General features: G+C 45.0%; 1 protein-coding gene across 1 annotated transcript in view; it reads left to right on the top strand.

Annotated features, from left to right (window-relative positions):
* The window catches only part of VPS28 (VPS28 subunit of ESCRT-I), a 28,403-nt gene extending 11,985 nt beyond the window's left edge, over window positions 1-16,418 (top strand). Inside the window, exons 3-9 of the mRNA XM_082276203.1 lie at window positions 1,942-1,979; window positions 2,067-2,156; window positions 5,663-5,768; window positions 9,189-9,290; window positions 9,553-9,606; window positions 10,419-10,510; window positions 16,126-16,418. Of these exons, the coding sequence (XP_082132329.1) occupies window positions 1,942-1,979; window positions 2,067-2,156; window positions 5,663-5,768; window positions 9,189-9,290; window positions 9,553-9,606; window positions 10,419-10,510; window positions 16,126-16,243 (600 nt within the window). The 3' untranslated portion in view covers window positions 16,244-16,418. The remainder of the gene's footprint in view (window positions 1-1,941; window positions 1,980-2,066; window positions 2,157-5,662; window positions 5,769-9,188; window positions 9,291-9,552; window positions 9,607-10,418; window positions 10,511-16,125) is intronic.
* The last annotated feature ends 10,052 nt before the right edge of the window (window positions 16,419-26,470 follow it).

Genomic DNA, 26,470 nt, shown 5'->3' with positions numbered 1-26,470 from the left:
TCTCTATGTTGGGATGTTGGGGTGACGGGTTCTCTATGCTGGGACGTTGGGTGACGGGTTCTCTATGCTGGGACGTTGGGTGACGGGTTCTCTATGCTGGGACGTTGGGGTGACGGGTTCTCTATGTTGGGTGATGGGTTCTCTATGCTGGGACGTTGGGTGACGTATTCTCTATGCTGGGTTGTTGGGGTGACGGGTTCTCTATGCTGGGAAGTTGGGTGATGGTTTCTCTATGCTGGGAAGTTGGGTGACGGGTTCTCTATGCTGGGACGTTGGGGTGACGGGTTCTCTATGTTGGGTGATGGGTTCTCTATGCTGGGACGTTGGGTGACGTATTCTCTATGCTGGGTTGTTGGGGTGACGGGTTCTCTATGCTGGGAAGTTGGGTGATGGTTTCTCTATGCTGGGAAGTTGGGTGACGGGTTCTCTATGCTGGGACGTTGGGGTGACAGGTTCTCTATGTTGGGTGATGGGTTCTTTATGCTGGGACGTTGGGTGGCGGGTTCTCTATGCTGGGACGTTGGGTGACGGGTTCTCTATGCTGGGACGTTGGGGTGACGGGTTCTCTATGTTGGGTGATGGGTTCTCTATGCTGGGACGTTGGGTGACGTATTCTCTATGCTGGGTTGTTGGGGTGACGGGTTCTCTATGCTGGGAAGTTGGGTGATTTCTCTATGCTGGGACGTTGGGTGACGTATTCTCTATGCTGGGTTGTTGGGTTCTCTATGCTGGGAAGTTGGGTGACGGGTTCTCTATGCTGGGACGTTGGGGTGACGGGTTCTCTATGTTGGGTTCTCTATGCTGGGACGTTGGGTGACGTATTCTCTATGCTGGGTTGTTGGGGTGACGGGTTCTCTATGCTGGGAAGTTGGGTGACGGGTTCTCTATGCTGGGACGTTGGGGTGACGGGTTCTCTATGTTGGGTGATGGGTTCTCTATGCTGGGACGTTGGGTGGCGGGTTCTCTATGCTGGGACGTTGGGTGACGGGTTCTCTATGCTGGGACGTTGGGGTGACGGGTTCTCTATGTTGGGTGATGGGTTCTCTATGCTGGGACGTTGGGTGACGTATTCTCTATGCTGGGTTGTTGGGGTGACGGGTTCTCTATGCTGGGAAGTTGGGTGATTTCTCTGTGCTGGGAAGTTATTTGGAAGGATAAATTAGTCAATTGAGGATAGGGGCACACCCTAAATGGATACGTCATGGCCCAGATGGCTGCTGTCTGTGGACACATGACCTGTAAAATAATATATATGCTGGGAAGTTGGGTGACTGGTTCTCTATGCTGGGACGTTGGGTGACGGGTTCTCTATGCTGGGAAGTTGGGTGACGGGTTCTCTATGCTGGGACGTTGGGTGACGGGTTCTCTATGCTGGGAAGTTGGGTGACGGGTTCTCTATGCTGGGAAGTTGGGTGACGGGTTCTCTATGCTGGGAAGTTGGGTGACGGTTTCTCTATGCTGGGAAGTTGGGTGACGGGTTCTCTATGCTGGGACGTTGGGTGACGGGTTCTCTATGTTGGGTGACGTATTCTCTATGCTGGGACGTTGGGGTGACGGGTTCTCTATGCTGGGACGTTGGGTGACGGGTTCTCTATGCTGGGAAGTTGGGTGACGGTTTCTCTATGCTGGGACGTTGGGGTGACGGGTTCTCTATGCTGGGAAGTTGGGTGACGGGTTCTCTATGCTGGGACGTTGGGTGACGGGTTCTCTATGTTGGGTGACGTATTCTCTATGCTGGGACGTTGGGGTGACGGGTTCTCTATGCTGGGAAGTTGGGTGATGGTTTCTCTATGCTGGGAAGTTGGGTGACGGGTTCTCTATGCTTGGTTGTTGGGGTGACGGGTTCTCTATGCTGGGAAGTTGGGTGACGGGTTCTCTATGTTGGGGTGACGGGTTCTCTATGCTGGGACGTTGGGTGATGATTTCTCTTGTCTGTTGTAGGAGGTGAAGTTGTACAAGAATGCCCGGGAGAGGGAGAAGTACGGACTCTTCATTGGCTACTCGGTATGGTGACGGTGGTGATGTAGGTCAGGGTTCTGATGTTCTCCTCTTTGTCCGTCTGGCAGGTATGACAATATGGCGGAACTCTTTGCGGTGGTGAAGACTCTGCAGGCTCTGGAGAAGGCATACATCAAGGACTGTGTGTCACCCAGCGAGTGAGTCCACACCTGGCCTAAGGGCTGGAGAACACACACCAGCGCTGAACCCCCTCATCCACCCCACCACTGCCCCCTCCCCCGCTGTCCTCCATAATCAATGGGGTTTGGATTATAGAAATTTGCTCGGTTTGCAGAGAACTGCGATGAAAAGCGCACTTGCGGATATTAATGAGCGCCATTAATCCCTTGTACTGAAAGTATAATGTACAGCTCTTTTGTATAAATAAATCCCGGCGCACTTGGCGATAGAGAAAAACCGGCAAAAAGCTGTGTCACGGTCGATGTCCACAGAATCACTCCTTGCTTCAACACAGGAAACAATGGTAGGAGGCGACTATACAACACAACCAATCACAGACATGTATACATTCAAAAGTTCAATAGAAAGAGGAGTGTATGCCAATGGGCAAGCTGAGCCGTGTGCCTGAGTTTCCTGCCATTGGGTGCAAGAGGAACCGTGCACTATAGCTAACAATGGGACCCACTTGTAGTAAAATGTCCGCCAAACCCCATAGAATGGAACTCGTCTGTACTGTATTCTCAGGAACACGGCCCTGCTAATACATGTGCGTTCACTCCCGTCATAACCTGTTAGAGTGAATCCTATATAATATAGGTAATACAAACCATATTTGATAGTGATTATGTTACTGTTCCAGTAAATGAGACGATATCTGCAAAGGAAATAGCGGCAGTATTTCAATCATATGGATCGAGCATAATGGAAAGCTACCAGCCATTATTCCAGCTAAAGGGCAGATATCAAACCGACAATAATTCCACATCACAAACATATCTCCGCCAGTGAATACCGGGGCCCCAAGCTGGCTGATATACATTTGTGTGGCGGAGTTCACATCACACTGCTATAGATCCGGACCGGTATTCGCTCAGCGCCCGCCATTTGGGAGATCAGGCAGGGTGGTATGCAGTCTTAATGGAAGGTTTCCACAACTAGAGATCTTTCCTCAATGCCAGTTAGTCATATTCTCTATACATATCGATTACCGGTAAACTGCCACTGGGAGACATGATGGCAGTTTATAGAACGCCCATCCTGAAAAATGTCCACACTAATATTAATATTTCCACAACTGTTCCTCTTATCCACTGACCACTGACCCCCTTCCTGATCCTCATCCCCCGACCACTAACCCCCTTTCTGATCCTCATCCTCCGACCACTGACCCCCTTCCTGATCCTCATCCCTCGACCACTGACCCCTTCCTGATCCTCATCCTCCGACCACTGACCCCCTTCCCGATCCTCATCCTCCAACCACTGACCCCCCCCCCCCCTGCCTGATCCTCATCCCCCCGACCACTGACCTCCTACCTGATCCTCATCCCCCGACCACTGACCCCCTTCCCAATCCCCATCCTCCGACCACTGACCCCCCCCTTCCTGATCCTCATCCCCGGACCACTGACCCCCTTCCTGATCCTCATCCCCCGACCACTAACCCCCTTTCTGATCCTCATCCCCCGACCACTGACCCCCTTCCTGATCCTCATCCCTCGACCACTGACCCCTTCCTGATCCTCATCCTCCGACCACTGACCCCCTTCCCGATCCTCATCCTCCAACCACTGACCCCCCCCCCCCCCCTGCCTGATCCTCATCCCCCCGACCACTGACCTCCTTCCTGATCCTCATCCCCCGACCACTGACCCCCTTCCCAATCCCCATCCTCCGACCACTGACCCCCCCCTTCCTGATCCTCATCCCCGGACCACTGACCCCCTTCCTGATCCTCATCCCCAGACCACTGACCCCCTTCCTCATCCTCCGACCTCTGACCCCCTTCCTGATCCTCATCCCCCGACCACTGACACCCTTCCTGATCCTCCTCCCCCGACCACTGACACCCTTCCTGATCCTCCTCCCCCGACCACTGACCCCCTTCCTGATCCTCATCCCCAGACCACTGACCCCCTTCCTGATCCTCCTCCCCCGACCACTGACCCCCTTCCTGATCCTCATCCCCCGACCACTGACCCCCTTCCTGATCCTCATCCCCGACCACTGACCCCCTTCCTGATCCTCATCCCCCGACCACTGACACCCTTCCTGATCCTCATCCTCCGACCACTGACCCCCTTCCTGATCCTCATCCCCCGACCACTGACCCCCCTCCCCGCCTGATCCTCATCCCCCCGACCACTGACCCCCTTCCTGATCCTCATCCCCAGACCACTGACCCCCTTCCTCATCCTCCGACCTCTGACCCCCTTCCTGATCCTCATCCCCCGACCACTGACACCCTTCCTGATCCTCATCCCCCGACCACTGACCCCCTTCCTGATCCTCATCCCCCGACCACTGACCCCCTTCCTGATCCTCATCCCCAGACCACTGACCCCCTTCCTGATCCTCATCCCCCGACCACTGACCCCCTTCCTGATCCTCATCCCCCGACCACTGACACCCTTCCTGATCCTCATCCTCCGACCACTGACCCCCTTCCTGATCCTCATCCCCCGACCACTGACCCCCTTCCTGATCCTCATCCCCCGACCACTGACCCCCTTCCTGATCCTCATCCCTCGACCACTGACCCCCTTCCTGATCCTCATCCCTCGACCACTGACCCCCTTCCTGATCCCCCGACCACTGACCCCCTTCCCGATCCTCATCCCCCGACCACTGACCCCCTTCCCGATCCTCATCCTCCGACCACTGACCCCCTTCCCGATCCTCATCCCCCGACCACTGACCCCCTTCCTGATCCTCATCCCCCGACCACTGACCCCCTTCCTGATCCTCATCCCCCGACCACTGACTCCCTTCCTGATCCCCCGACCACTGACCCCCTTCCTGATCCCCCGACCACTGACCCCCTTCCTGATCCTCATCCCCCGACCACTGACCCCCTTCCCGATCCTCATCCTCCGACCACTGACCCCCTTCCTGATCCTCATCCCCCGACCACTGACCCCCTTCCTGATCCTCATCCCCCGACCACTGACCCCCTTCCTGATCCTCATCCCTCGACCACTGACCCCCTTCCTGATCCTCATCCCTCGACCACTGACCCCCCTTCCTGATCCTCATGCCCCGACCACTGACCCCCTTCCTGATCCTCATGCCCCCGACCACTGACCCCCTTCCTGATCCTCATGCCCCCGACCACTGACCCCCTTCCTGATCCTCATGCCCCCGACCACTGACCCCCTTCCTGATCCTCATGCCCCCGACCACTGACCCCCCTTCCTGATCCTCATGCCCCCGACCACTGACCCCCCTTCCTGATCCTCATGCCCCCGACCACTGACCCCCTTCCTGATCCTCATGCTCCCGACCACTGACCCCCTTCCTGATCCTCATGCCCCCGACCACTGACCCCCTTCCTGATCCTCATCCCGCTACCAATGACCCCTCTCCCTCCCTCCCTCCTCCTACCGCGAACCCCTCGCCCTCACTCCTCTTTCTACACTGACCCCTCACCCGATCGTAGATGTATTATGGAGTCGGTTATATCTGTCGCTCTGTTTTGGTTCCAGGTACACGGCTGCTTGTTCCCGCCTCCTGGTCCAGTACAAAGCGGCTTTCAAACAAGTGCAGGGGGCGGAGGTGGGATCCATAGATGACTTCTGCCGAAAATATAGGGTGAGTCCATGCCGGCAATACTTTACCCGCCCCCTGACTGCACCCTCCAATCCCCTTCCTCTATACTCCCACCACACCCTCCAATCACCTTCCTCTGTACTCACCCTCCAATCCCCTTCCTCTATACTCCCACCACACCCTCCAATCCCCTTCCTCTATACTCCCACCACACCCTCCAATCCCCTTCCTCTATACTCCCACCACACCCTCCAATCCCCTTCCTTTGTACTCCCACCACACCCTCCAATCCCCTTCCTCTATACTCCCACCACACCCTCCAATCACCTTCCTCTGTACTCACCCTCCAATCCCCTTCCTCTATACTCCCACCACACCCTCCAATCACCTTCCTCTGTACTCACCCTCCAATCCCCTTCCTCTATACTCCCACCACACCCTCCAATCCCCTTCCTCTATACTCCCACCACACCCTCCAATCCCCTTCCTCTATACTCCCACCACACCCTCCAATCCCCTTCCTCTATACTCCCACCACACCCTCCAATCACCTTCCTCTATACTCCCACCACACCCTCCAATCACCTTCCTCTGTACTCACCCTCCAATCCCCTTCCTCTATACTCCCACCACACCCTCCAATCACCTTCCTCTATACTCCCACCACACCCTCCAGTCCCCTTCCTCTGTACTCCCACCACACCCTCCAATCCCCTTCCTCTGTACTCCCACCACACCCTCCAATCACCTTCCTCTATACTCCCACCACACCCTCCAATCCCTTCCTCTATACTCCCACCACACCCTCCAATCCCTTTCTCTATACTCCCACCACACCCTCCAATCCCCTTCCTCTGTACTCCCACCACACCCTCCAATCCCCTTCCTCTGTACTCCCACCACACCCTCCAATCACCTTCCTCTATACTCACCCCCCCCCACACCCTCCAATCACCTTCCTCTGTACTCCCACCACACCCTCCAATCACCTTCCTCTATACTCCCACCACACCCTCCAATCCCCTTCCTCTGTACTCCCACCACACCCTCCAATCATCTTCCTCTGTACTCCCCCGCTACACCCTCCAATCATCTTCCTCTGTACTCTTCCCCCCCTCCCCACACCCTCCAATCATCTTCCTCTGTACTCTTCCCCCCCCCCCCCCACACCCTCCAATCACCTTCCTCTGTACTCCCACCACACCCTCCAATCACCTTCCTCTGTACTCCCACCACACCCTCCAATCACCTTCCTCTGTACCCCCCCCCACTACACCCTCCAATCACCTTCCTCTGTACTCCACCACTACACCCTCCAATTATCTTCCTCTATACTCCCACCACACCCTCCAATCATCTTCCTCTATACTCCCACCACACCCTCCAATCACCTTCCTCTGTACTCCCACCACACCCTCCAATCACCTTCCTCTGTACTCACCCTCCAATCCCCTTCCTCTATACTCCCACCACACCCTCCAATCCCCTTCCTCTATACTCCCACCACACCCTCCAATCACCTTCCTCTATACTCCCACCACACCCTCCAATCCCCTTCCTCTATACTCCCACCACACCCTCCAATCACCTTCCTCTGTACTCCAACCACACCCTCCAATCACCTTCCTCTGTACTCACCCTCCAATCCCCTTCCTCTATACTCCCACCACACCCTCCAATCACCTTCCTCTGTACTCCCCCACTACACCCTCCAATTATCTTCCTCTATACTCCCACCACACCCTCCAATCCCTTCCTCTATACTCCCACCACACCCTCCAATCATCTTCCTCTATACTCCCACCACACCCTCCAATCACCTTCCTCTGTACTCCAACCACACCCTCCAATCACCTTCCTCTGTACTCACCCTCCAATCCCCTTCCTCTATACTCCCACCACACCCTCCAATCACCTTCCTCTGTACTCCCCCACTACACCCTCCAATTATCTTCCTCTCTACTCCCACCACACCCTCCAATCATCTTCCTCTATACTCCCACCACACCCTCCAATCACCTTCCTCTGTACTCCCACCACACCCTCCAATCACCTTCCTCTGTACTCACCCTCCAATCCCCTTCCTCTATACTCCCACCACACCCTCCAATCACCTTCTTCTGTACTCCCACTACACCCGCCAATCGCCTTCCTCTGTACTCCCACCACACCCTCCAATCCCCTTCCTCTATACTCCCACCACACCCTCCAATCCCCTTCCTCTATACTCCCACCACACCCTCCAATCCCCTTCCTCTATACTCCCACCACACCCTCCAATCACCTTCCTCTGTACTCACCCTCCAATCACCTTCCTCTGTACTCCCCCACTACACCCTCCAATCCCCTTCCTCTATACTCCCACCACACCCTCCAATCACCTTCCTCTGTACTCCCACCACACCCTCCAATCACCTTCCTCTATACTCCCACCACACCCTCCAATCACCTTCCTCTGTACTCACCCTCCAATCACCTTCCTCTGTACTCCCCCACTACACCCTCCAATCACCTTCCTCTATACTCCCACCACACCCTCCAATCACCTTCCTCTGTACTCCCACCACACCCTCCAATCACCTTCCTCTGTACCCCCCCCCCACTACACCCTCCAATCACCTTCCTCTGTACTCCCCCACTACACCCTCCAATTATCTTCCTCTGTACCCCCCCCCCCACTACACCCTCCAAACACCTTCCTCTATACTCCCACCACACCCTCCAATCACCTTCCTCTGTACTCCCACCACACCCTCCAATCACCTTCCTCTGTACCCCCCCCCCCACTACACCCTCCAATCACCTTCCTCTGTACTCCCCCACTACACCCTCCAATTATCTTCCTCTGTACCCCCCCCCCCACTACACCCTCCAAACACCTTCCTCTATACTCCCCACTATACCCTCCAATCACCTTCCTCTGTACTCCCCCACTACACCCTCCAATCACCTTCCTCTGTACTCCCCCACTACACCCTCCACCTTCCTCTATACTCCCACCACACCCTCCAATCACCTTCCTCTGTACTCCCACCACACCCTCCAATCACCTTGATCTATACTCCCACTACACCCTCCAATCACCTTCCTCTGTACTCCCACCACACCCTCCACCTTCCTCTGTACCCCCCCCCCCCGCCCCACTACACCCTCCACCTTCCTCTATACTCCCACTACACCCTCCAATCACCTTCCTCTGTACTCCCCCACTACACCCTCCACCTTCCTCTGTACCCCCCCCCCCCACTACACCCTCCACCTTCCTCTATACTCCCACCACACCCTCCAATCACCTTCCTCTGTACTCCCCCGCCCCCTCCAATCATCTTCCTCTGTACTCTACCCCCTGTCTGCCCCTCCCTTTCTGTGCTCTGCCCCTCCCTCTCTGTGCTCTTCTCCTCTGATCTTTGATCCATCATGTGATTTCTTCTTTTTCTCTCCATTTGTACATTCTCCTCACAGTTGGACTGTCCTCTGGCTATGGAGCGCATTAAGGAAGATCGTCCAATCACAATCAAGGATGATAAGGGAAATCTGAACCGCTGTATAGCAGACATTGTGTCGGTGAGATTTGTGTCACAGAACATTGTGTTATAGATCTCACAATCCTCAGCAAGAGGGCAGATATATTCGTAAGGGGGGGGGAGATAAATTGGGAAAAGGGGAGTAGATGTAAGGGGGGGATTTAGATGTATTGGTGGGGGGATTTAGATGTAGATGTATTGGGGGGGGGAGTAGATGTATTGGTGGGGGGATGTAGATGTATTGGGGGAGGGGACCTGTCACATTGCTCTGTGTCCTGACCCCGTTTTGTCCCTTCTTCCAGCTCTTCATTACTGTGATGGACAAACTGCGGTTGGAGATCCGAGCCATGGACGAGGTAGGAGGAGCTCTGCGTGTTCTGTTCATACATTTCTATCCACCCAAACCACGTGTGTTCTATAGGACCTCCGACATACTGCCCTGTGACGGGTGACCTCCCCTAGAGAGCCCTGTGACGGGCAATATCAATAAAGACCCCCCCCCCCCACTGGACTGCCTTGTGATGTCACTGAGGACCTCCTAGTTATAGACTACAGCACTCAGCATAAATGAGTACACCCCAATATGAACAGAGCTCAGTATAAATGAGTACACCCTAATATGAACAGAGCTCAGTATAAATGAGTACACCCCAATATACAGCGCTCAGTATAAATGAGTACACCCCAATATACAGCGCTCAGTATAAATGAGTACACCCCAATATACAGCGCTCAGTATAAATGAGTACACCCCAATATACAGCACTCAGTATAAATGAGTACACCCCAATATACAGCACTTAGTATAAGTGCTGTATATTGGGGTGTACTCATTTATACTGAGCGCTGTATATTGGGGTGTACTCATTTATACTGAGCGCTGTATATTGGGGTGTACTCATTTATACTGAGCGCTGTATATTGGGGTGTACTCATTTATACTGAGCGCTGTATATTGGGGTGTACTCATTTATACTGAGCTCTGTTCATATTGGGGTGTACTCATGTATACAGAGCGCTGTATATCGGAGGGCTTGGAGTGGACCTCCTTTTCATAGACGATGTGAAATGATGGGTGACCCTGCAGTTCTCGTACAGGTAAAGGTGTGAGGACACATTCACAATTACCTGATAATGTCATTCATATGTCTGTAATGTCTTCTGTCAGATCCAGCCGGACCTCCGGGAGCTGATGGAGACGATGAATCGCATGAGCCACCTTCCTCCAGACTTCGAGGGTAGAGAAAAAGTCAGCCAATGGTGAGAGTTTGATGTCCAAAACTTGTCCCTGGTTTTCCCTTTGCCCCCCCAGCTTCTTCCTTGGCTTCTCTCCCAATCCTCTTCTCTAAACCCTTGTCCTTATTCCTGCTCTTCCCTTTTACCTCTGCCCAATCTCTTCCTTGGCTCCTACCCCAATCCCTATCTCATTTGTCTTCATTCCTGGTCATTCCTGGTACCTTTGCTCCTCCCCAGTCTCTTCCTTTGCTCCTTTCCCAATCCACTTCTCAGATCCTTGTCCTCATCCCTGATTCTTATTTATCTTCTCCCTAGTCTCCTTGGCTCCTGTCCCAATCCTTATCTCTGATCCTCGTCCTCATCCCTGGTCCTTCTTTTGCGCCTCCCCAGTTTCCTCCTTGGCTCCTGTCCCAATCCTTATCTCTGATCCTTGTCCTCATCCCTGGTTCTTATTTCTCTATCGTTCATTGACAGACGCAGTCTCAGTTCCTCATAGTAGGGTTATACTGCCCCCTACAGGAGTAGGACACTAGGCAGAAAAAAAGGCTACACCTATGGGCAGTCCCAGGGGTTGTACCCTCTCTCCCTGCTGTAGGACGTCAGTTTTAATCTGCCTAGTCAGGAGTAAGGACCTCGTTACCTGCTGGGGTTTCTGGTCCTGGCAAAAGTTATTTTTTTTTTTTGATTTTTTTTTTTTTTTTTTTTCCCGTGAGATCTACAAGCAACTAAGCCAGATCTGGGCGATGGGCTGGATATATAGATCCAGTGGTCACCCCAGCCGGCCAGCGCGTACCAAGACATAGTCCCACTGGACGGGGACTGGCCCTGCGAGTTAAAATGTCTCGCCAGGTCAAATACAACCGGGTCTAGGCCCGAGTCGCAGTGCTCCTATTGGCAGACAGCCCCCCCCCCCACTTCAGGGGAGAGGGGTTCTGTCAGGAGATGGCGCCCACCTGTTCCAGGTATGGTAAGTAAAATGTTCTCCCCCTGGCAGGTTTTGGGGTGGACGCGGGGGCCCCTCCTTAGGACGGTCGGACCCTCACAGTCACACCCCCAGGTTCCCCTCTGTCCTGTCACGCACACCCCCCCCCTTACCTGTCAATCCCCCCCCCCTCACTACTGGGCCTATGGGACGCTTGAAGCTGCTCCTGAAGGCTGGGACCGGGCGTAAGGCCGACGGTGGGGGCGGGTGCGATCGATCGTGCGGGGGGGATTCACTTGTCACTTCCAGGGCCCCCTTCCTGTTGTTCCGGTCTAGGAGGCTGGGGGGCCCCCAGAAGGTCCGCAGGCCGGCAGGTTTTTTTGGTGGTGGAGCCCCTCCCTATACCCTGAGGTTTTTTTCTGCTGATCGAGATCGCTGCAGAGACGTGCTGTACAGACGTTCTGGGCCTTCCTGGTGCATCTCTGGTGTGGGTGGGGAGTCTCCCTCTCCTTCAGTGCATTCTGCCTGACCTCTTGGGGCGCTATAGCGCGGTGGGACGCTCTTTGTATGGACCCGGCGGAACTCCCTTCCCCACCTGAACCCCTCAAGGAGGCCGCAGGGCCCTCTGGATCCCAGCTATCCATAGATGCACTGTTGGCAGTCTTGAAATCCTTTGTGTCCTGGGTGGAGGTGGCCTGTAAGGGGTAAGTTCCCCTCCCCCCCTACCCCTGACTCTTCTGATGTATCTGATTCTGCCACCGCAGACACAGGTCTCCCTGCTGGGTGTACTACCTTACCATGAGAGTCGGGAGAAGCCCTATGCCATTAGCACTTGCACACACTGTATGAACTGTTATTATTATACACCTTCATGCATGCTCTGAATGTTCTGATTATCCTTCATTCATAGGTTGATCAGACCATAGTAGAAGTGACATACTATCCCACTGGATAGACCTCTTCTAGCATCACCTACTATGCGGGTGGACAAGGTTTGGTTGGGATATTGCTGATCTCAGCTACCCTACCATCATTAGTCCAGAGAGTTATGTTTTTAAATAGATGATTCAATTGAGTCATCATTGCTACATGTATTTGTATTTGTATCTATTTTCATTTGTCTATCTTTTTTGAAATCACCAATAAAGTTTAATTCTGCACCTCCTAAATCTGTGAGCCTAGTGATTGCAACCATGGTGAGAGGATCTATACCCCCTCTTTTTATTTAGTGATTCTACGGCTGCCTGTGGTTCCTGGTACACACTTACCAACCTAATTGAGATATTATATACAGGTAGAGATCACACCTCTTCCCTGGTATTTTATTTGTCTGTGGTACTACCTTGCGCCCTGTCACCTTTTATGGTGAAGATGACACCTCTCCCTCTCTCACTTTGCAAGAAAAGGCCCAAAGCGTTCCCCTGGGGTGCCTAAGCAGATTGCTAGGCGCTACCCCTTTGAGGAGTCCCTTATAAAGAAGTGGACTGTGCCACCTACTGTGGACCCTGCGGTCTCCAGACCTAAATAAAGCTACAATGATCCCAGTGGAGGATTCCCCGTGCTTTAAGGATCCGACGGATAGAAAGGCGGAGTCTGTGGCCGGAAATATGTACTCCTTCCTGGCGGGGTCTGCGCTCAGACCGGTGTTTACTATTGTCCTTGGGTCACAAACCTTGACTGAATGGGCTAAGTTACTACGCTGTGACCTGGAGGGGGTACAACTCCCCCCTGCCTTTGCGGAGCTGACGGACCAGTTGGTGCAGGGGCTACAATTTGTTTGCAATGCCTCGCTGGATGCGGCTCCAATATTAGCCTAACTGTCAGTTTCGGCAGTGGTCATCCGGCGTATACTGTGGCTAAAATGCTGGTCTGCGGATCAGACCTCAAAGAAGGCCTTGTCTGATCGACCTTTTCAGGGTGATCGCCTGTTTGGGGCTACCCTTAATGACATTATCAAAGGTCTTACAGGGGGTAAGAGTACCTTTCTCCCACAGGTTACCGAGGGTAAGGACCCTCGTCGTAGATGGGGGTCCCTCCTATTCAGCACATAACGTTTTTTTCGTCCCTCAGGGACAAGTGATAAGGGATCAAAGTCCTTCAAGAGGGAATCCTTTCGCATGGTGGTGGCTTCCCTACATCAGGGGGATTTCCTGGCCTCCATAGACATCAAAGATGCCTACCTTCACATCCCGATTGTGTAGGACATCAACGGTTTCTCCTTTGTGCCGTGAGAGAGGATCAATATCAGTTTGTGGATTTACCCTTTTGGTCTCGCCTCTGCTCCTCGGGTCTTCACAAAGGTGTTGGATCCGGTCCTGGCTTTATTACGCCAGTGGGGAATATCGGTCCTGGGTTACCTGGACGATCTGCTTCTCCGTGCGGAGTCTCCCACGGCTCTGGTGACAAACTTCGAGATCACTATGAGAACTCTGGAGGAGTTTGCGTGATTCTAAACCTTCAGAAGTGGTCCCTGGTTCCTTCCATGAGACTGGGCTATCTGGGCCTGGCTTTGGATTCTTCCTCAGCCAGGGTGTTTCTTCTTCCATAAAAAATGTGAAAAGCTCCAGGCTGCGATTCAGCTATTGCTGTCCAGCAAATGGTAGTCCCTTCAGACTTGTATGAGAGTTCTGGGACTGATGGGGTCGTCCTTCGAGGCGATACCTTTCGCTCAGTTTCACATGAGAATCCTCCAGAAGGAAATCCTTCTCAAATGGAACAAAGATCCAAAATCCCTGGACAACCAGAAGATCCAGCTGAGCCAGGTGACCAGGAGGTCCTTGTTATGGTGGCTTCGGTCCCCAACGCTCACACAAGGAAAATTCTTCCTCCCCCTATATTGGACAGTGATCACCACGGATGCTAGTCTGTCCGGGTGGGGAGGTGTTCTGCTCAAGGAGTTTGGTCCCTGGAAGAATCCAGGTTACCGATCAATGTTCTGGAGTTGAGTGATCAAGCTTTGCCTAGTCCACTGGATGGAGCACCTTCGGGGCAGTCCAGTGCACATTCAGTCAGACATCCTTCGGTGGGCGGAACGCTTTGTTCCAGCTCTCTCAGCCATTCACATTCCAGGAGTGGAAAATTGTCCGGTGCATTACCTCAGTTGGCAGACTTTGGCCCCAGGGGAATGGTCTCTCCATCCAGGGGTGTTCCGGCAGCTGTGCCTTTCTTTGGGGCACTCCAGATGTAGATCTGTTGGCGTCTCGGATCAACAGGAAAGTGCAGAGGTTTGTGGCCCGATCTCCGGACCCTCTGGCAGATGTAACAGATGCCCCGGTGGCTCCGTGGGGTCAGTATCAGCTGATCAATGCTTCCCCCTCTCAAGTTGCTGCCAGAACTTCTCCGCAGGATTGAGGCGGAAGGGATTCCAGTTATTCTTGTAGCTCCAGACTCTGAGCTTGGTACGCCTACCTGGTCAGGCTAGTCTCAGACGCTCCTTGGAGACTTCCTCTTAGGGAGGATCTACTGTCTCAAGGGCCGATCTTCCGTCCTGCTTTAGTCTCTGGCTTTGACGACTTGGCTGTTGAAAGCCAGGTGCTGAAGGACAGGGGATTGTCTGCTGCAGTGATTCCCACTCTGCTTAAAGTGAGAAAAGCGACTTCTAGAAAGATCTATCATCGTACGTGGAAGTCGTATATTGCATGGTGTGAGTCTGTTGGGGTTCCCCCTCGCTCTTACTCGGTGGCTCGGATCTTTGGCCTTCCTTCAACAGGGAGTTGGTCAAAAATTGGCCTTGAGTACTATCATGGGTCAGATCTCAGCCTTGGTCATTTTCTTCCAGAGGTTACTAGCCACCCATTCCCTGGTGCGTAACTTTGTCCAGGGGGTGCCACACTTGGCACCTCCAGTGTGACCCCAGTTGCCGCCTTGGGACCTTAATTTGGTGCTGTCGGTTCTACAGAAACCTCCCTTTGAAAATATTCGGGAGATTCCCCTGCTTACCTTATGCCAGAAGGTGGCCTTCTTGGTGGCCATTACTTCTGTGCGCAGGGTGTCAGAACTGGCGGCGTTGTCCTGTCGTTCTTCCTATCTGGTGGCTCGCAGGGATAAAGTGGTGCTTCGTCCGGATCCGTCCTTCCTTCCTTCCTTCCTTCCGTCCTTCCTTCTGAAGGTGGTTTCCACTTAAAAGAAGATATTGGGTTACCCTCTGTGTGTCCTAAACCAAATTCATTCTTCTCATTTCCTGTGCCTCATACCCCCCTCCCCCTTCTGATGTCAAACACCTTCCACAGGTGTCCCCCCCAATGGTCATCCTCTCTGACTCCTCCTTATGTCTGTCATGTGACCCCCCCCACCCTCCTCTGACGTCACGCCTATCACAGGTGTCCCCCCTCCCCCCCCAATGGTCATCCTCTCTGACTCCTCCTTATGTCTGTCATGTGAACCCCACCCTCCTCTGACGTCACGCCTATCACAGGTGTCCCCCCCAATACCCCATTGGTCATCCTCTCTGACTCCTCCTTATGTCTGTCATGTGACCCCCCCCCACTCTCCTCTGATGTCACACGCCTATCACAGGTGTCTTCCCCCCCCTCCCCCCCATGGTCATCCTCTCTGACTCCTCCTATGTCTATCATGTGACTCCTCCCCTGTCCTCTTAATGTCACACACCTATCACAGGTCCCTCTCCCCCCTCCCCCCCCATGTCTGTCATGCGACCCCCCCCCCCCCTCCTTTTGATGTCACACACTTCTGACTCCTCCCACTTTCTCCCGCTCAGGTTACAGAAGCTCAGCAGTATGTCGGCGTCGGATGAACTCGATGACTCTCAGGTTCGTCAGATGTTGTTTGATTTGGAATCCGCATACAACGCCTTCAACCGATTTCTGCATTCCTAGTGGGAGCGCCCCCCCCCCCCCCCCATCCCAGGGGGGTCCTGACCACGCCCCGTGATGTCATCATTGTTCCTCTTAGTGGGAGGAGCTCCTTCTCTCGGGATACTTTAATATTGTGTCTGTGTTCACCCCTCCCCCACCCCCGTCTGTATACTTATCAATAAATGTCTTTTCTTTATATATTCCACACAATGACTTGCCTTTTATTATTGGAAGATCCAGGCCTTCCATGGAGCAGGGGATAAGAGGTTAGGTTGTAGAGTATACTGTAGATTGGGGGGGGGGGGGTGAGGTTAGGTTGTGGCGTGTACTGTAGATGGGGGGGGGGTTAGGTTGTGGTGTGTGTACTGTAGATGGGGGGGGTTAGGTTGTGGTGTGTACTGTAGATGGGGGGGGGTTAGGTTGTGGTGTGTACTGTAGATGGGGGGGGTTAGGTTGTGGTGTGTACTGTAGATGGGGGGGGGGGTTAGGTTGTGGCGTGTACTGTAGATGGGGGGGGGGTTAGGTTGTGGCGTGTACTGTAGATGGGGGGGGGGGTTAGGTTGTGGTGTGTACTGTAGATGGGGGGGGGGGGTTAGGTTGTGGTGTGTACTGTAGATGGGGGCAGGGGGGGTTAGGTTGTGGCGTGTACTGTAGATGGGGGGCAGGGGGGGGTTAGGTTGTGGTGTGTACTGTAGATGGGGGGGGGGGGGGTTAGGTTGTGGTGTGTACTGTAGATGGGGGGGGGGGTTAGGTTGTGGTGTGTACTGTAGATGGGGGGGAGGGGGGGGTTAGGTTGTGGTGTGTACTGTAGATGGGGGGGGGGTTAGGTTGTGGCGTGTACTGTAGATGGGGGGGTTAGGTTGTGGTGTGTACTGTAGATGGGGGGGGGGGGTTAGGTTGTGGTGTGTACTGTAGATGGGGGGGGGGTTAGGTTGTGGTGTGTACTGTAGATGGGGGGGGGGGTTAGGTTGTGGTGTGTACTGTAGATGGGGGGGGGGTTAGGTTGTGGTGTGTACTGTAGATGGGGGGAGGGGGGGGTTAGGTTGTGGCGTGTACTGTAGATGGGGGGGGTTAGGTTGTGGCGTGTACTGTAGATGGGGGGGGGGGTTAGGTTGTGGTGTGTACTGTAGATGGGGGGAGGGGGGGGTTAGGTTGTGGTGTGTACTGTAGATGGGGGGGGGGGTTAGGTTGTGGTGTGTACTGTAGATGGGGGGGGTTAGGTTGTGGTGTGTACTGTAGATGGGGGGGGGTTAGGTTGTGGTGTGTACTGTAGATGGGGGGGGGGTTAGGTTGTGGTGTGTACTGTAGATGGGGGGGGGGGGTTAGGTTGTGGTGTGTACTGTAGATGGGGGGGGTTAGGTTGTGGTGTGTACTGTAGATGGGGGGGGGTTAGGTTGTGGTGTGTACTGTAGATGGGGGGGGGGGGGTTAGGTTGTGGTGTGTACTGTAGATGGGGGGGGTTAGGTGTGGCGTGTACTGTAGATGGGGGGGTTAGGTTGTGGTGTGTACTGTAGATGGGGGGGGGGGGTTAGGTTGTGGTGTGTACTGTAGATGGGGGGTTAGGTTGTGTGTGTACTGTAGATGGGGGGGGGGTTAGGTTGTGGTGTGTACTGTAGATGGGGGGGGGGTTAGGTGTGGTGTGTACTGTAGATGGGGGGGGGGTTAGGTTGTGGTGTGTACTGTAGATGGGGGGGGTTAGGTTGTGGTGTGTACTGTAGATGGGGGGGGGGGGGTTAGGTTGTGGTGTGTACTGTAGATGGGGGGGGTTAGGTTGTGGTGTGTACTGTAGATGGGGGGGGGGTTAGGTTGTGGTGTGTACTGTAGATGGGGGGGGGGGGTTAGGTTGTGGTGTGTACTGTAGATGGGGGGGTTAGGTTGTGGTGTGTACTGTAGATGGGGGGGGGGTTAGGTTGTGGTGTGTACTGTAGATGGGGGGGGGGGGTTAGGTGTGGTGTGTACTGTAGATGGGGGGGGGGGGTTAGGTTGTGGTGTGTACTGTAGATGGGGGGGTTAGGTTGTGGTGTGTACTGTAGATGGGGGGGGTTAGGTTGTGGTGTGTACTGTAGATGGGGGGGTTAGGTTGTGGTGTGTACTGTAGATGGGGGGGGGGGGTTAGGTTGTGGTGTGTACTGTAGATGGGGGGGGTTAGGTTGTGGTGTGTACTGTAGATGGGGGGGTTAGGTTGTGGTGTGTACTGTAGATGGGGGGGTTAGGTTGTGGTGTGTACTGTAGATGGGGGGGGGGTTAGGTTGTGGTGTGTACTGTAGATGGGGGGGGGGGGGGTTAGGTTGTGGTGTGTACTGTAGATGGGGGGGGGGGGTTAGGTTGTGGTGTGTACTGTAGATGGGGGGGTTAGGTTGTGGTGTGTACTGTAGATGGGGGGGGGGGGGTTAGGTTGTGGTGTGTACTGTAGATGGGGGGGGGGGGTTAGGTTGTGGTGTGTACTGTAGATGGGGGGGGGGGTTAGGTTGTGGTGTGTACTGTAGATGGGGGGGGGGGTTAGGTTGTGGTGTGTACTGTAGATGGGGGGGTTAGGTTGTGGTGTGTACTGTAGATGGGGGGGGGGTTAGGTTGTGGTGTGTACTGTAGATGGGGGGGGGGGGGGGGTTAGGTTGTGGTGTGTACTGTAGATGGGGGGGTTAGGTTGTGGTGTGTACTGTAGATGGGGGGGTTAGGTTGTGGTGTGTACTGTAGATGGGGGGTTAGGTTGTGGTGTGTACTGTAGATGGGGGGGTTAGGTTGTGGGTGTACTGTAGATGGGGGGGTTAGGTTGTGGTGTGTACTGTAGATGGGGGGTTAGGTTGTGGTGTGTACTGTAGATGGGGGGGTTAGGTTGTGGTGTGTACCGTAGATCGGGGGGGGGGATGGGGGTTACATACCGGTGTTCCCTGTCGCCCTGCACAGAGTCCTGGAAATGAATATACGCTGGATGCACAGATAACTGCGTTGCACTAATAAGTGCAGATTTGGATATTAATATTCGCCAGGCGCAATCCATCCCGTTGTGGTAATAAGCGCAGTTCTCAGCTCTGTGTATAAGGTAATGGAGAGCTCAGCAGTACCCAGTAATACAGACACACAGCCTGCTATCTCATTGGATGCTCCATAGAATGTCCTAAGGCATGGAGCTCCGCCTATTTTATGGGACAACAACAGGAAGTGATGACTATACAACATCAGCCAATCAGTTCCAAATGTACAGTCACATGACACAAGTAACTCACATAGAATCAGCCAATGACACACTTGTATACATTCTAATGTACAATATAAAGAGGAGTACACAATGGTGAATGAGCAGAACAGAGAACACAGCTTCCCACCTAACACTACACAATGACACCGGCGTGTAGAACCGTGATCACTGCTCTGATAAAACTCCTGTATTGGAGCTCCATGATTAATCACAATCTCCATTCCATGATTCTGAGGGCGGGGGGGGGGGGGGGGGGTAATCAATGAAAGAGGAGGGGGGGGTAATCCCTAAAAATAAAAAATGTATTGTATATTATAATGAATGATGGAGATATATATTATATATATACAGACATTTATAATGAATGATGGAGATATATATTATATATACATTTATAATGAATGATGGAGATATATATATTATATACACATTTATAATGAATGATGGAGATATATATTATATACACATTTATAATGAATGATGGAGATATATATTATACACACATTTATAATGAATGATGGAGATATATATTATACACACATTTATAATGAATGATGGAGATATATATTATATACACACATTTATAATGAATGATGGAGATATATATTATATACACATTTATAATGAATGATGGAGATATATATTATATACACATTTATAATGAATGATGGAGATATATATTATATACACACATTTATAATGAATGATGGAGATATATATTATACACACATTTATAATGAATGATGGAGATATATATTATATACACACATTTATAATGAATGATGGAGATATATATTATATATACATTTATAATGAATGATGGAGATATATATTATATATACATTTATAATGAATGATGGAGAATATATTATATATACATTTATAATGAATGATGGAGATATATATTATATACACATTTATAATGAATGATGGAGATATATATTATATACACATTTATAATGAATGATGGAGATATATATTATATACACATTTATAATGAATGATGGAGATATATATTATATACACATTTATAATGAATGATGGAGATATATATTATACACATTTATAATGAATGATGGAGATATATATTATATACACATTTATAATGAATGATGGAGATATATATTATATACACATTTATAATGAATGATGGAGATATATATTATATACACATTTATAATGAATGATGGAGATATATATTATATATACATTTATAATGAATGATGGAGATATATATATATACACATTTATAATGAATGATGGAGATATATATATTATACACATTTATAATGAATGATGGAGATATATATTATATATACATTTATAATGAATGATGGAGATATATATTATATACACATTTATAATGAATGATGGAGATATATATTATACACATTTATAATGAATGATGGAGATATATATTATATACACATTTATAATGAATGATGGAGATATATATTATATACACACATTTATAATGAATGATGGAGATATATATTATATACACACATTTATAATGAATGATGGAGATATATATTATATATACATTTATAATGAATGATGGAGATATATATTATACACACATTTATAATGAATGATGGAGATATATATTATATACACATTTATAATGAATGATGGAGATATATATTATATACATACATTTATAATGAATGATGGAGATATATATTATACACACATTTATAATGAATGATGGAGATATATATTATATACACATTTATAATGAATGATGGAGATATATATTATATACACACATTTATAATGAATGATGGAGATATATATTATATACACATTTATAATGAATGATGGAGATATATATTATATACACACATTTATAATGAATGATGGAGATATATATATATATATACATTTATAATGAATGATGGAGATATATATTATACATACATTTATAATGAATGATGGAGATATATATTATATATACATTTATAATGAATGATGGAGATATATATTATACACACATTTATAATGAATGATGGAGATATATATATTATATACACATTTATAATGAATGATGGAGATATATATTATATACACATTTATAATGAATGATGGAGATATATATTATATACACATTTATAATGAATGATGGAGATATATATTATATACACATTTATAATGAATGATGGAGATATATATTATATACACATTTATAATGAATGATGGAGATATATATTATATATATACATTTATAATGAATGATGGAGATATATATATATATATATATCAAATTATAATGATATGATTATATATATTATATACACATTTATAATGAATGATGGAGATATATATTATATACACATTTATAATGAATGATGGAGATATATATTATATACACATTTATAATGAATGATGGAGATATATATTATATACACATTTATAATGAATGATGGAGATATATATTATATACACATTTATAATGAATGATGGAGATATATATTATATACACATTTATAATGAATGATGGAGATATATATTATATACACATTTATAATGAATGATGGAGATATATATTATATACACATTTATAATGAATGATGGAGATATATATTATATACACATTTATAATGAATGATGGAGATATATATTATATACACATTTATAATGAATGATGGAGATATATATTATATACACATTTATAATGAATGATGGAGATATATATTATATACACATTTATAATGAATGATGGAGATATATATTTATATACACATTTATAATGAATGATGGAGATATATATTATATACACATTTATAATGAATGATGGAGATATATATTATATACACATTTATAATGAATGATGGAGATATATATTATATACACACATTTATAATGAATGATGGAGATATATATATTATATACACATTTATAATGAATGATGGAGATATATATTATATACACATTTATAATGAATGATGGAGATATATATTATATACACATTTATAATGAATGATGGAGATATATATTATATACACATTTATAATGAATGATGGAGATATATATTATATACACATTTATAATGAATGATGGAGATATATATTATATATACACATTTATAATGAATGATGGAGATATATATATATATAAACATTTATAATGAATGATGGAGATATATATTATACACATTTATAATGAATGATGGAGATATATATTATATACACATTTATAATGAATGATGGAGATATATATTATATACACATTTATAATGAATGATGGAGATATATATTATATACACATTTATAATGAATGATGGAGATATATATTATATACATTTATAATGAATGATGGAGATATATATTATATACACATTTATAATGAATGATGGAGATATATATATATACACATTTATAATGAATGATGGAGATATATATTATATACACATTTATAATGAATGATGGAGATATATATTATATACACATTTATAATGAATGATGGAGATATATATTATATACACATTTATAATGAATGATGGAGATATATATTATATACACATTTATAATGAATGATGGAGATATATATTATATACACATTTATAATGAATGATGGAGATATATATTATATACACATTTATAATGAATGATGGAGATATATATTATATACACACATTTATAATGAATGATGGAGATATATATTATATACACATTTATAATGAATGATGGAGATATATATTATACACACATTTATAATGAATGATGGAGATATATATTATATACACATTTATAATGAATGATGGAGATATATATATATACACATTTATAATGAATGATGGAGATATATATTATATACACATTTATAATGAATGATGGAGATATATATTATACACACATTTATAATGAATGATGGAGATATATATATATACACATTTATAATGAATGATGGAGATATATATTATACACACATTTATAATGAATGATGGAGATATATATTATACACACATTTATAATGAATGATGGAGATATATATTATATACACACATTTATAATGAATGATGGAGATATATATTATATACACATTTATAATGAATGATGGAGATATATATATATACACATTTATAATGAATGATGGAGATATATATATATATACACATTTATAATGAATGATGGAGATATATATTATATACACATTTATAATGAATGATGGAGATATATATTATATACACATTTATAATGAATGATGGAGATATATATTATATATACACATTTATAATGAATGATGGAGATATATATTATATACACATTTATAATGAATGATGGAGATATATATTATATACACATTTATAATGAATGATGGAGATATATATTATTACACATTTATAATGAATGATGGAGATATATATTATATACACAGATTTATAATGAATGATGGAGATATATATTATATATACATTTATAATGAATGATGGAGATATATATTATATACACATTTATAATGAATGATGGAGATATATATTATATATACATTTATAATGAATGATGGAGATATATATTATATATACATTTATAATGAATGATGGAGATATATATTATATACACACATTTATAATGAATGATGGAGATATATATTATACACACATTTATAATGAATGATGGAGATATATATTATATACACATTTATAATGAATGATGGAGATATATATTATATATACATTTATAATGAATGATGGAGATATATATTATATACACATTTATAATGAATGATGGAGATATATATTATATACACATTTATAATGAATGATGGAGATATATATTATATACATTTATAATGAATGATGGAGATATATATTATATACACATTTATAATGAATGATGGAGATATATATTATATACACACATTTATAATGAATGATGGAGATATATATTATATATACATTTATAATGAATGATGGAGATATATATTATATACACATTTATAATGAATGATGGAGATATATATTATATATACACATTTATAATGAATGATGGAGATATATATTATACACACATTTATAATGAATGATGGAGATATATATATTATACACACATTTATAATGAATGATGGAGATATATATTATATATACATTTATAATGAATGATGGAGATATATATTATATACACACATTTATAATGAATGATGGAGATATATATTATATACACATTTATAATGAATGATGGAGATATATATTATATACACATTTATAATGAATGATGGAGATATATATTATACACAGATTTATAATGAATGATGGAGATATATATTATATACACATTTATAATGAATGATGGAGATATATATTATATACACATTTATAATGAATGATGGAGATATATATTATACACACATTTATAATGAATGATGGAGATATATATTATATATACATTTATAATGAATGATGGAGATATATATTATATACACATTTATAATGAATGATGGAGATATATATTATATACACACATTTATAATGAATGATGGAGATATATATTATATACACATTTATAATGAATGATGGAGATATATATTATATACACATTTATAATGAATGATGGAGATATATATTATATACACACATTTATAATGAATGATGGAGATATATATTATATACACATTTATAATGAATGATGGAGATATATATTATATACACATTTATAATGAATGATGGAGATATATATATTATATACACATTTATAATGAATGATGGAGATATATATTATATACACATTTATAATGAATGATGGAGATATATATTATATATACATTTATAATGAATGATGGAGATATATATTATATACACATTTATAATGAATGATGGAGATATATATTATATACACACATTTATAATGAATGATGGAGATATATATTATATACACATTTATAATGAATGATGGAGATATATATTATATCACACATTTATAATGAATGATGGAGATATATATTATATACACATTTATAATGAATGATGGAGATATATATTATATACACATTTATAATGAATGATGGAGATATATATTATATACACACATTTATAATGAATGATGGAGATATATATTATATACACATTTATAATGAATGATGGAGATATATATTATACACACATTTATAATGAATGATGGAGATATATATTATATACACACATTTATAATGAATGATGGAGATATATATTATATACACATTTATAATGAATGATGGAGATATATATTATATACATATTTATATTATACACACATTTATAATGAATGATGGAGTAATAAAATATTATATATACTCATTCTACTTTATAATGAATGATGGAGATATATATTATACACACATTTATAATGAATGATGGAGATATATATTATATACACACATTTATAATGAATGATGGAGATATATATTATATACACATTTATAATGAATGATGGAGATATATATTATATATACATTTATAATGAATGATGGAGATATATATTATATACACATTTATAATGAATGATGGAGATATATATTATATACACACATTTATAATGAATGATGGAGATATATATTATATATACACATTTATAATGAATGATGGAGATATATATTATACATACATTTATAATGAATGATGGAGATATATATTAATATATACATTTTATAATGAATGATGGAGATATATATTATATACACACATTTATAATGAATGATGGAGATATATTATATATACACATTTATAATGAATGATGGAGATATATATTATATACACATTTATAATGAATGATGGAGATATATATTATATATACATTTATAATGAATGATGGAGATATATATTATATACACATTTATAATGAATGATGGAGATATATATTATATACACATTTATAATGAATGATGGAGAAATATATTACATATACACACTTTATAATGAATGATGGAGATATATATTATATACACATTTATAATGAATGATGGAGATATATATTATATACACACATTTATAATGAATGATGGAGATATATATTATATACACATTTATAATGAATGATGGAGATATATATTATATACAACATTTATAATGAATGATGGAG

The sequence above is a fragment of the Pelophylax lessonae genome (assembly GCF_965119305.1).
Source record: "Pelophylax lessonae genome assembly, contig: HAP1_SCAFFOLD_347, whole genome shotgun sequence".
In the NCBI taxonomy this organism is placed as follows: domain Eukaryota; kingdom Metazoa; phylum Chordata; class Amphibia; order Anura; family Ranidae; genus Pelophylax; species Pelophylax lessonae.
The sequence above is the reverse complement of the archived record's forward strand: the minus strand, read 5'-3'. Positions and strand labels throughout refer to the sequence as shown.